At 38.0% G+C, this 12141-nt stretch overlaps 1 protein-coding gene across 11 annotated transcripts in view; it reads right to left on the bottom strand.

The window, feature by feature from the left end:
• DOCK10 (dedicator of cytokinesis 10) overlaps positions 1–12141 on the bottom strand; it is a 181492-nt gene that overhangs the window by 44794 nt on the left and 124557 nt on the right. For all 11 annotated transcript variants that reach the window (XM_077348873.1, XM_077348874.1, XM_077348879.1 and 8 more), the window contains exons 20-27: positions 11422–11545; positions 11142–11263; positions 10041–10127; positions 9604–9696; positions 7425–7543; positions 6672–6741; positions 1062–1175; positions 363–434 (exon numbers count right to left, since the gene is read on the bottom strand). In XM_077348873.1, the coding sequence (XP_077204988.1) occupies positions 363–434; positions 1062–1175; positions 6672–6741; positions 7425–7543; positions 9604–9696; positions 10041–10127; positions 11142–11263; positions 11422–11545 (801 nt within the window). The remainder of the gene's footprint in view (positions 1–362; positions 435–1061; positions 1176–6671; positions 6742–7424; positions 7544–9603; positions 9697–10040; positions 10128–11141; positions 11264–11421; positions 11546–12141) is intronic.

The following is a 12141-nucleotide window of genomic DNA, read 5'->3' as shown; positions in this document are numbered from 1 at the left end:
GCCGCACTTTGTCTACCCCTGGTCCAGACCAACTGAGAAACACTCCTGGGCAGAATTTGCCAAAAAAGGATGCTTGTTCTGGCAAGAAACCCACAACTACTGGCCTGGGAGAAGTGAAGGGAACAGCCAAAAATCTCTTCTCGGGACTACATCTTATATGGCTTTAAGGAACTAAGATTGAAGATCTTTACATACAGGTCTCTCAATCTTAGTCACTTAAAAGACAAAAGCCCTCAAATCCAGTAGACTCTCCAAAATGATCTTTTTGCTGAAGTCGGAGGTCAAATAAGCCATGATTACACCCTGGCATGATGAAACAGTTATATCTGCTAATTGATACCAGAAATGGCACATAATCTTACCTGTACTCTTTTTGTATCAACCAAGTACTGAGCCATTGATTTTAAGATGATTGCAAAAAAGAACCAGGAATGCTATTGAATGAACACAGAGAAATTGACATGAAAACATGAAAGATTGCTCATTTCCCCCACTCATCATTTCCCCTTGCTTTTACAGCTTTTTAAGAATTTTAATTAACACAGTAAAAAATGAAACTGCTGGCTGAAGGAATCATGGGACTTCATGTAACATGTAGTTTCGCCTTGGTTTTCCCAAAAACATTTTTCAAATTCCGAACATGTACTCAAAACACCAAAATAAAACTAGTTGAATTCCAAGTGGATTCCAGTTCCTGGCGACCCTTGACTTGATGTTTTTCTATCAGACTCAAATATGAAACCTTCCTGCTTAAAAAAATAAAAATAAAAAAACTTCCTGGTCTTGAGCTCCAGCTCCCTCTTACACACACAGTCCCATTCATGTAAACGGAGACAGCGAATGTATCCATAAGAATACATAAGAACTGCCCCAAGCCGCAAGGGAGGGCGGTATATAAATATAAATAAATTATATATATTTATTGCTGATAAATAAACAAACAAATACTCATATGTGCAGTAAGGAATGGACTGTGCAGTACAGTAAGGAGTGGATGATAGCGCAAAGCAGGAGCATTGCAACACTGCCAATTTGGAAAATGGAGAAAGAGAGGGATTCACCTTTAAAACATGTTTCACGGTTCTTTGATCATTGGACTTCAAAAGGCCAGTCATGTTCTTGGCTAGCTCTTCATGCACGGTCCTCTCTTCAAATGACTTGGTTCTGAATACATACTGAAGAGGGGGAAAGGCATAATTTCACAGTGCTAAATAAAACACGGAGAAATGGCTGATAACGAGAAACTCAATTTTTGTAGGAGCAATGCATTATTTCTTTCAGGACATAACACCAATGCTGCAATGTACTGCATATTAAACAGGAGTTTAAAATAGGCCTTTGTGGATTGATTTCATGTTTACATTATCGTAAGCTAAAAGTCACAACTGGTTGATTTCCCTGCTTGTGAGAGAAATGGGCTGTCCCTTCCTTACCTCCTGACTGACAAAGTGTCACCAAGCAAACAAGCAGAGGAATGGTTCCAGTGCGAGGCCTGGGTTTGAGATATGCAGCCTGGTCTCACAGTCACAGACAGGGCTGGAAGTGCCTGTGTCTGAAAGATTTAGAGTTCAGTGGCACTTTAAGACCAGTGAAGTTTGAGTCAAGGTATGAGCTTTTATGTGCAAGCAAGCATCCTCAGATACACCATGTCTGAAACTGCAGAAATCCTGGAACCAAAAATGGCCTTTATACTATCACTTCATATAATGCTACAGTCTTTAGCAATCCCTGATTTTTGTGGGTCTCTGCACCCCTGGCATTTCAGAGCTTTTGGGCACCAGCATTCCCTGGCTAGAGCTTGTGAACAGCGCTCCAGGTTTTTGCCACAGTACATTAATGTGTGGGGAAATTTTAGTCGCACACTTGTTTATTTTAAAAACAACAGTGTTACCAAAATAGGGAATGAACATATTAAATATGAAAAATAAGGTTAGTTTTATTGAGATTTCCTTTAATATTTCAAAACCGGCATCCAAACCAAGATTTTGGCAAACAGAAAATTTAAAAGCAATTGTTTAAGTGCTTGATTCAAACAAACGGAACACCTTGCATTCGTAACTCCACTTTTAATTGTTTTAAAATATGGGAGTTATAATGGCAGAGACTAAAGTTGATGGAATTAATTAACTATGCGAAACAATTTTGAGAAAAGTGGACTTGTTATACTTTTCTGTGATTCCCAGAACATGAAGGAATACAAGCTGCATCAAACCAAACTTATTTCTGCTTGAAATACAGCAGATAATGGATATTCTTCATCTGAATAGCTTTGGTTGCCAGCCTCCAGGTGATCTCCAGAGATCAGTTCCCCTGGAAAAATAAAATGGCTGGGTGGAGGCTGGACTCTGAGGCATTATGCTCAGCTGAGGCCCCTCCCTCCTCAAACCCTGCCCTCCCAAGGTTTCACCTCAAAACCTCCAGGAATTTCCAAGGCCTGAGTTGGCAGCCCTAGCTTATAGTGTGAATTTCCCCCACTCATTCTGTAATCCCCTGGTTTTCTTGTGGAAGCCAAAAGCTTTTAAATAATGAAGAACTACATATTCAAAACATTTCTCATAATATGTGGAAAGCATACATATAGACAGTGTGATTTTAAAGAGTTACACCTTTTTAAGTCCACTGACTTCTGTCGATTTAGCAGGATGTAACTATGGTTAGGATTATACTGAAACATCATTCACCAGTATGGAGTGATCTTATTTTGTTTTGTTATAAATTTTAGTGATCAGTGAATCTGGAAATGTATGAAACTTGCACTTTTGGTCTTTTATTGGATCTTGGCTTCAGCATGGAGCATTCAACCTGAGACATGCTAACAGAATTATTCTCAGAAAATGGAACAAATTAAATATCCTTCAGTCATTTACACCTTTTCGCTCATACATAAGATGTATGTGCACTGCTGTAGCTCCAAACACATTCTTTTAAGAAGATATTAGATTCTGGACTAGTTGTGAAGCACCATTACACTTAACTGAACTAATGTCCTGCAACAACAACTAGAAGTGGTATTAGATATAGTGCTGCGTCTGGAAAGTGCATCTCCAAGCTTCCTTCTTCTCTGCCCCTCATAATGTCTCCGGATACTCAATAAACAATTCAGCACCATTACACAGAATGACGGAGTCACATTGCATTCTTACTATTCCTAAACAGTACAACAGAAGGAGGGGGTTCTCACACCAATCAGAATATTTGGTTCATGACCAAAGGGTTCACATGCAATTTTTCAGAAATAATAAACTGCATCTGCTTTTAATTTCCAGGGCCATCCTAAGAAGAGTTGCACCCTTCTAAGTTGACTTCAGTGGATTTAGGAGGGTGCAGCTCTGCTTAGGATAGCATTGTTAGAATCTTAAGTGTAGATTCCTACACTTAGTCTGGCATGGCACTTTCCCAATCTTTTCTTGAAATTTGGGTTGACCCAGCTGCCGAGCACTTCAACATTCACTTTAAAAGAAATAACCAGAACTAATAACATTTCATGATTGCTGTATGGATTTCATTATCCATGAAATATTTTGAACAGGATTAGAATAACAAGAATTTTCTTTATAGCAGCCATGGCATATGTCTTTGTAATGAGGAGGCTGATATGTAAAAATATTAATAATTATTGGATCAAAATGGCAAAAGAATACTGTTTTTAAACACAAATGTGCAACCGTTTTAAATCTAATTTTCTAGCCAAGTCCAATTAGTAGTTGGTCTATATCCTAGCTTAATGTTTTTGCTGGCATATCTGCCTGCAAACCTTTATCATTTGTGATATTTTACTGATGTAGAAATCAGCAAATCTCACCTTTACTCCTCTGGAGTGGTATTGCGTGTCTTAGCATTAGCCACTTTTTAAAAACATTTTTAAACTAAAGCCTTCTAAGTTCACACATGCATGCTTATTGCTTGAAGTCTGCCATATCGGGTGATGACTCGCATGGATGGAACAGGTATCACAGATCAAACACCACAGCCAGAACTTTCATATCCTCTCACATTACCCCAAACATAATGTTTTCTAATGGAAGCAGCTGGCACATTCATCTTAAGGTCATCAAATGGGAAGTCATCGAGCAATGAGTCTTGAGCAATGTACATGCACATGTGAATCAATCTCAAATTCACTCCTTTGACTAGTATGGCCTTCTCTGAACTTTCTAGATTTAAGCATGTTAATAACCAGATGTTGGAGATCTGAATAAGTTCAACATAGTTCCTACTTCCTACAAGATACCGGATTTGTGTAGGATACCCAGAGTCAAGCATGCAAGCATCTGCTGGAACTTATTTTAATTGTTACTAGATAAGGTTATATTAGAGCCTCTTGTGGCTCTTGTGGCTGGGGAAGACACTGGCAAACCACCCCGTATTGAGTCTGCCATGAAAACGCTAGAAGGCGTCACCCCAAGGGTCAGACATGACTCAGTGCTTGCACAGGGGATACCTTTACCTTTAAGGTTATATTATTCTGAGGTCTCTGCCTGCAGAAGTTCTACAAGTGGTATGATTTAAAAAAAAATGAGCTGGAAGCTCTTCGCCATGTCTTTCAGCCTACTATCTTACTCTGGCACAGAACATCCTACTTTGGAGGCATCCCTGCTTGTCCAACCTTCAGTGAAGGAGGCTCTATAACATCTCCAAACTAGTCTTTCCACTACAAACTCATTATCCCAATCAGCTCCACCTAAAGTTTAAGTTAAATCTATCTTTTGATATGTCAAAGCCCTGATCTGGATAGCCCAGGCTAGCCTGATCTCATCAGAAGCTGAACAGAGTCAGCTTTGATTTGTACTTGGATGGGAAACAACTGAGGGAAATCACCTCTGAATGCCTCCTGCCTTGAAAGTCCTATAGTCATAAGTTGGCCACAAAATGACACTACTTCTTAAACATAAATACAAAAACTGTGTATTTTATACACCAACATACAGATTAGCATTTGGTTTTCTTTTTTGATTGGGGTTTTTAGATTTGGGATAATGACTCTGGATTGTATAAGTTTTTTCATGCTCTTTCTTTTTAAAGTACTGAAACTGAGAATGCTGTATAAGACTTAGGTCTAGAGGAATATATGTATGGTGATTGTCATATCTAGTATAACTACTCTTGATAAATGTTATGAAACTATATTTGTTAAGATTTCAGTACCTGAGGAAGTGGTATGAAACAAGATCATAACTGGTATATTTCATTAAAATAATCAATCTATAAACCGGATGTGAATAAGATTATTTAGAAGATTTTCTTCAATCAGGATTTTGAGATAATTTTTAGTATAATTCAGTATACTTTATTGTACAGCCATACACAGTTTTTATACTTTGTATTTAGTTTTGAATAACTATAACTATACTGTGTATCCTTCTTGCATTGCTTGTATCCAAAAATGTTTCTTGTCATATATAACAGTTTCATTGATATACTCAACATTTTTCAACACAGGGAGTACCTTATAAATTGTTGTCCCTTTTACTCCAAAGAATCCTGATCACACTGTGACAGAAAAAAGGTACAGAAAAACTCCTGGTTCTGCATTTCACTACTTTTTGAACTATACAGATGGTCAGCAAACTGGTTACAGTGAACACACAGTAGAGTGGTACATGATCTGCAATGGCTTCTTTGCTTTGAGCTCCATAAAGTTACCATAACATCTACATGTAGGGACCTCCTAAATGGGCATGCGTGATAAATTCATGATTCCCATGCTCTAAAATGATGGCAGGGAGAGAGTTAAGACATGTGTGTTATGAAAGGTATGTGCATAGGATTCTTCCTATGCATATTCCTTGTAGATGTTATAGCAAACAGCTGGAGACTAGGGGACAGTCTGGTGACATGGCAAGTAGGTATGAGCCAACTGCCCTGCTGTGCACTCTGTGTATCCTGTTTGGTCAATCTTTGCATAGCACTTTGTGCAAGCTTAATAAGCTCTTTTTCAGAATACAAAAGCTTGGATCTAGTGCTAAATTTCCATGGGCAGAAGAACTGCCATCCACAAAGCAAGAAGTGCTCATCTCCCCTCTCCTACTGTAGCCCAAAGTGCTCAAGAAATACACAAGCTGGAGGAAGATTCCCTGCCCCTAAGGAGTGTCATTTCAGGCTACAATAGGAGAGGTGGAAGAAAGAAAAGTCATGCTTTCTGGGTGGAAATCGTTCTGCCCATAGAACTGCTATCCTGGATCCAAGCCATGGATTCTACCTTTAAGATTCTTGAAGCTGACTTCCTAAACATCCCTAGACATTCAATGATAAACCTTGAGTGAAAACTGAATGGAAGAGACAGAACAAGCAGTGCAGATATACAAAAAAAAAGTGCAAGAAGTCATGCCAGAAGGTTAAAAGTATTTCACATACCATAAGCAGGTACAAAAGCACTGCAATTTGGACAACAAAAAGGTTTCCTGAGAAAATAATGAAAAGCTAAGAAAAATAGTACAGTATCAAAGCACAAACACCCATCTTAATTGAAATTCACCATTGACGTTCACTTGAGCATTTGCAGCATGTGTTAATCTCCATGGCAGAATTGTTTGATAAATTGTCACAATTAGCTAATTAGGGGTGATAATATACTTGTCAAAAACTATTCACATAAGATGACGTGAAGGAAAAAACCAACAATGAGTAAGTAGCATAATGGTGGTGATCAAAAATGAATTAAACACTCTTACCTTTACGTATGAATTAATGAAATGGTCTAACAGCTCTTCATGGAACTTGGCAACAATATCAGTAAGTACCCTGAAAATCAAAGCAACAGAGAGATTAGGCAACATGAACCATAAAGACACATGTACTGTTTGTCAGCTGTATTTGCCCTTCCAAACTTCCCTTTGATGCATGCAGATATTCAGTTAGAATACATTTAATGAGGGCCACCCCCCCTCCCCCTGATATCCTGACACAGTCAGAATCAAGGACAGTGACAACAGAAAGTGAATCAAATTAAAAATACATTTAATTAATACATAGTTAAAACAGGTAATGAAAATAAAGAACAAACAATTAATTAAAAGTTAGTGAACCTTAAGCCCATTCAAACTGTCTCATTGCCTCTTTTGAATAATTTTGTCTTGCAGATACACTGTAATTCCCCAAGTATTGGAGTCTGTATCAGATTCTATCAGTTAACCAATTTCAGATGGCCCAACAATTAACTAATAAACCAATCAATCTACATTTTAGACAGAGCTATGATATCTTGTCCCCACTTTCCCATTACTGTGCAATGGGGGGATTGCCATACCCAAAAATTATGAAACAGTGTATGTAAAGCTGACGTATATTTCAGACACGTAAAAACAAATATATATTAAGATGTCTTTGCTGATGCTTATGTGAGTGAACAGCATATGTCCAACAACAGTCATTTGAATCCATTCCAAATAGAAAATGAGAACCGTAGTAAGTAAAATAATGACTACCTTGCCACAGCAGTAGTAACCTCATCCTCTTTATTCTGTACAAGAACCCACATGAGCTGATTCAGGATCACAGGGAGAAAATTTACAATCACGTGGATCTTCTCAATTTTTAACAAATTCTAATTAAGAAAGAAACACAAAGAGGGACTCACAAAGAGTTCCATTACTGCTGCACACCAATAGATTTCAATTAAACCAAAGAAAGAATCACTTTATTTTTGAATCTCAGCCCTAGATAGAATGATGGTTCTTGACTACTTTGAGTTTTGATTCTGAGCTCCAGATGTGATATTATTATATACTGTTGGGAGCTTCATGTTTTGTGAATCTTATGCTGCCAACCAGATCTCAGTGCAATATGTGCATATAGTTTGTTTGACTACTGATTAGCCTCTGGGTTGAAACGTAGTTTTTAATCTTCTTATTGTGTATATTTGTATTTTGATTTTAATATTTATTTGCTGCTAACTCTTTGGGTTCCTGACTAATCCTAGGTAAGTCAAGCTCTTTGAAGGACTTCTATATATGAAGGTAAAGGTAAAGGTATCCCCTGTGCAAGCACCGAGTCATGTCTGACCCTTGGGGTGACGCCCTCTAGCGTTTTCATGGCAGACTCAATATGGGGTGGTTTGCCAGTGCCTTCCCCAGTCATTACCGTTTACCCCCCAGCAAGCTGGGTACTCATTTTACCGACCTCGGAAGGATGGAAGGCTGAGTCAACCTTGAGCCGGCTGCTGGGATTGAACTCCCAGCCTCATGGGCAAAGCTTTCAGACAGCTGCCTTACCACTCTGCGCCACAAGAGGCTCTTCTATATATGAAAGAAGTCAGTAAATTTCATGTTTATCTAAATATAGGGCTATTTTCTAACTAGGAGGTTGAGCTTATTTGCCCCTATAAAAGTTAAGATCCTCCTTCTGAGACCTGCTCTGTATATACCAGACAGGAGTACACCACGAAAAGAAAGGGACGGTTCAAAATTATTGTAACAGAAAACAGAACCTATCCCGGGCTATATTAAACAATTCCACAATAAATACAAATAAACGTTTCTTATCTCTTCTTATATATTTATGTGTATAAGCACAACCAGAACGGCCTCTAGATTAAACCGTTTTCAATTTTGTTTTCCTCAGTGGTTGTCCTTCTTTATATTATATTATATATATGTGGCCTTTGGCTCTCAGGTTTGGGGAGGTCTGTTCAAAAGACTCATCCCCTTTTGAACAGACCTCCCCAAACCTGAGAGCCAAAGGCCACATATATATATAATATAATTTAAAGAAGGACAACCACTGAGGAAAACAAAATTGAAAACGGTTTAATCTAGAGGCCGTTCTGGTTGTGCTTATACACATAAATATATAAGAAGAGATAAGAAACGTTTATTTGTATTTATTGTGGAATTGTTTAATATAGCCCGGGATAGGTTCTGTTTTCTGTTACTGTATATACCAGACTACAAAGGTGAGGAGAATGGCCATCAGAAATGATGTTTTTTCCAGTGTTAGGACATCATCTTCAGAATAATCTTCTCTTTTTGACATGCTTGGCACCTACCCTACCATCTTCTAGGCACGAGGTCAAAAACTTGCTTTTTACCCTGCTTTTAATGAAGGGACTGATCTTTTGAAATTGTTTGCAATTTGCTTCTAGCTTGAAAACTGTTTCTATGAGACCAGGTTTTAAGCTGATAAATGTTTTATGATGCTTTCATGTTCCTAATGTCTGGGATTTTAAATACTTTAAATGCTTTTTGTGCTTTTTATGATAACATAATTTGCTTTTCCAATGGCTGCCTGATCAGGAGCAAATGAAACAAATATTCTACAACTGAATGGTTCACATATACTTCTAAATTTTTGCTCACTTAGCAGCTGAACATTTTGCAGATGCTCTTGCCATAAGTCATGGAAAAATGTTCCGTAAATACCAATGATGACCATATATTCTATGATACATACTTCTTCCCGTAAGTGACATAAGAAAAAGCAGTGTAGACAAACAAACCTAATTTTAAAGAGGCACTTTGAGCGTTTTATTGAATTGTGAAATCCAATCAAATCAGACTTTGCAATCATACCTACAAAATATAGTGTTTTTTCTGGCAGATGCAAAGTACAGCCATGGTCATCTCTTCAATATTGCCATGAGCGTACAAAATTCCTGTCTCCATTTACCTTACAGGAGATGATGAAGCTTGAGGTAGGTGGTTGTGAGACATCCCTATTTCTTTTTTGGCACTGCTGGAAAAATCTGTTCAGATACAGATCCTGAAAATAGCAAACAAATGCACTAAGCATAAGAAATAAAAAAAATATTTTCTATGAATGGCAGTACACTGGTAACCGATAAATCAGACCAGTTGATATTAGCAACTTCAGTATTAGACTTAAAAACATTACTTTCAGGCTAGATTCTATCTGAAATAATCTTGTAGTGGTACTTCCGGTAACGTGATGGTCTGATTACATGTTCCTTTCCACATTTTACATTTTACATTTTACCTCTTCCTGCCTCCCCTTTGGCAAAATAGTGATTCATGTTGAACAGTTCTGCACACAGACTTTGCACTTCTTTCTTTCACACTGTGTTTAGATAAAATAAACATGCTTACCTGAGTATAAACTGTTGATACAACAAATGAAGATACTTTGAAAAGTGGCTTCCCTCCATCGACCCATTTAATGTCACTTCCACTCTGCTGTAAATGCAAAAAAGAAAGAAAAGAAAACCATTTTTAATTTACAATCAGAAGGAAGATTGGAGCTGTTGTTATGGATACTATTCATGTGTTATCTTTCAGGACACAATGGGTATATCAGCAACCTTGCTGTAACTAGGCCAGACTAGAACCTCAGTCATTGCTGGATCTGTCAAGAGTTACCAGCAGCAGTAGCAGCAGCAGCAGCAGGAGGGAAGTCACTTGCTTGTGCTGAGATCCAGTGTTGCTGTGTGAGAATACAGAAACCCAATGGATGAGGCCAATTGTGTGGGTCTTTCTCATCCTTATCTAAAAAGCAGGCACCTTGATAAATATTTTTGAATCAAATGATTCCTGTTATTCATGCTGTGAAATGTGGTGTGCATATTTAAAAACTGGAACAAAGATGTAGTTCAGCTTTGGTGGCACATACCAGGGACACATATTCAAAATCAAATGATCCGTTGACAGATACCTACACAGAAGTAACTTGTTGGTTAATATGGAGTATATATACACTCCAATTTGTAGACTCTAATGTTGGAAGGACAGAAAAGCAAGTTTTGCTTTCTCAGGTAATCCAACGAAGAGGTAAAATCATGTATATAGAATGCTGCTGGACACAAGTAGGCCTTAGACCCCTCCATCAGAAAAGTGGAGTGGAATAATGAAGTTTGTGTGGTACACATCTACACATTCATGAAGAAATAATAATAATAATAATAATAATAATAATAATAATAATAATAATAATAATAATAATAATAATAATAATAATAATAATAATAATAATAATAATTTCCTAGTCCACCCTTCCCAGTTGGCTCAGTATGAAGGAAGGGGGAATGGACCTGAGGCTCACTCCCACACCCAGCAGCTTTTAGAGGGAATGTGCCTGGATGTGGTACAGCCACCCCTCAGCCACCTTGTCATAAGGCAATATAAGTAACAATCCATTATTGTATATACACTGTTGCAGAAAGACAGACAGACAGACAGACAGACAGACAATACCTTTCCAGTTGCAGGATCCTGAAGGCTTAGATAACCGGGAGGCAGGCTGGTTGCCACTGGGATGTTATGTTCTTGAGACAGGAGTTGGTCATCTTTCAGTAATGGTAGCCAAGCATATCCCACTACACCCCAAAACAGATCCTTTGTGTAAGAACTTTTTGGTTCATTTAAAGTATAAGATGCAATAATGACAAGAAAAAAATCAGGACTCCTTGACATAAAAATGACAATCTTTAATGATAGGAGTGTTGCAAGTAACAGGGATTCAAATCATAGGTACCTGATGTTTCCAGGGCCTCTTTCCTTTTGGCATTCGCTTTTGCATTGATGTCGCAGGTGACATGATAAAAAGAAAACAGAATGTGGTGTGTCTTGTGGAGTTGAGTAGGAAGCTCGATTTTCACCTGCAATGTAGACACTTGCAATCATTCTCAGATCTAACAAAAAGCTTTAGGATGCTTTAGGATGATTTAGGAAGTGGTAGTGAGAAATGGTAGGCAGGAAAGCTTTAGGATGCTTTGGGCTGATCCTGCATTGAGTAGGGGGTTGGACTAGATGGCCTGTATGGCCCCTCCCAACTCTATGATTCTAAGGAATTCTGAGGTTACTTAACATATTTACCTTTGTTACAATGAATAAACTGAACTGCCTGGAGCTCCCATGTACACATGAAGCTCTGTTCAAACAAGAAAAAAACCACTCACCTCCGAGTTGGAGAAAGGGCTCTGCGTACATTTATATGCTCAGCTCTAACATCAGCTAAAGCTTTTCAGGACAATTTATTTTTAAAGAAAACCAAAGATAGATGCAGGTGGGTAGCCATGTTGGTCTGAAGTAGCAGATCAAAGTTTGAGTGCACTGGACTCATACTGTTTTGGATAAAGTTCTATTTATTTGCTTGTGCATTCTTGTTTTTAATTGTGAAATACTCATGTGCATAAATGTGCCAGTAAAAAAAAAATAGGACTAACTCATGCACTGATCTCCCCGAATACATTTT

This window comes from Paroedura picta, chromosome 8 (genome assembly GCF_049243985.1).
Source record: "Paroedura picta isolate Pp20150507F chromosome 8, Ppicta_v3.0, whole genome shotgun sequence".
NCBI classification, from domain to species: domain Eukaryota; kingdom Metazoa; phylum Chordata; class Lepidosauria; order Squamata; family Gekkonidae; genus Paroedura; species Paroedura picta.
The sequence above is the reverse complement of the archived record's forward strand: the minus strand, read 5'-3'. Positions and strand labels throughout refer to the sequence as shown.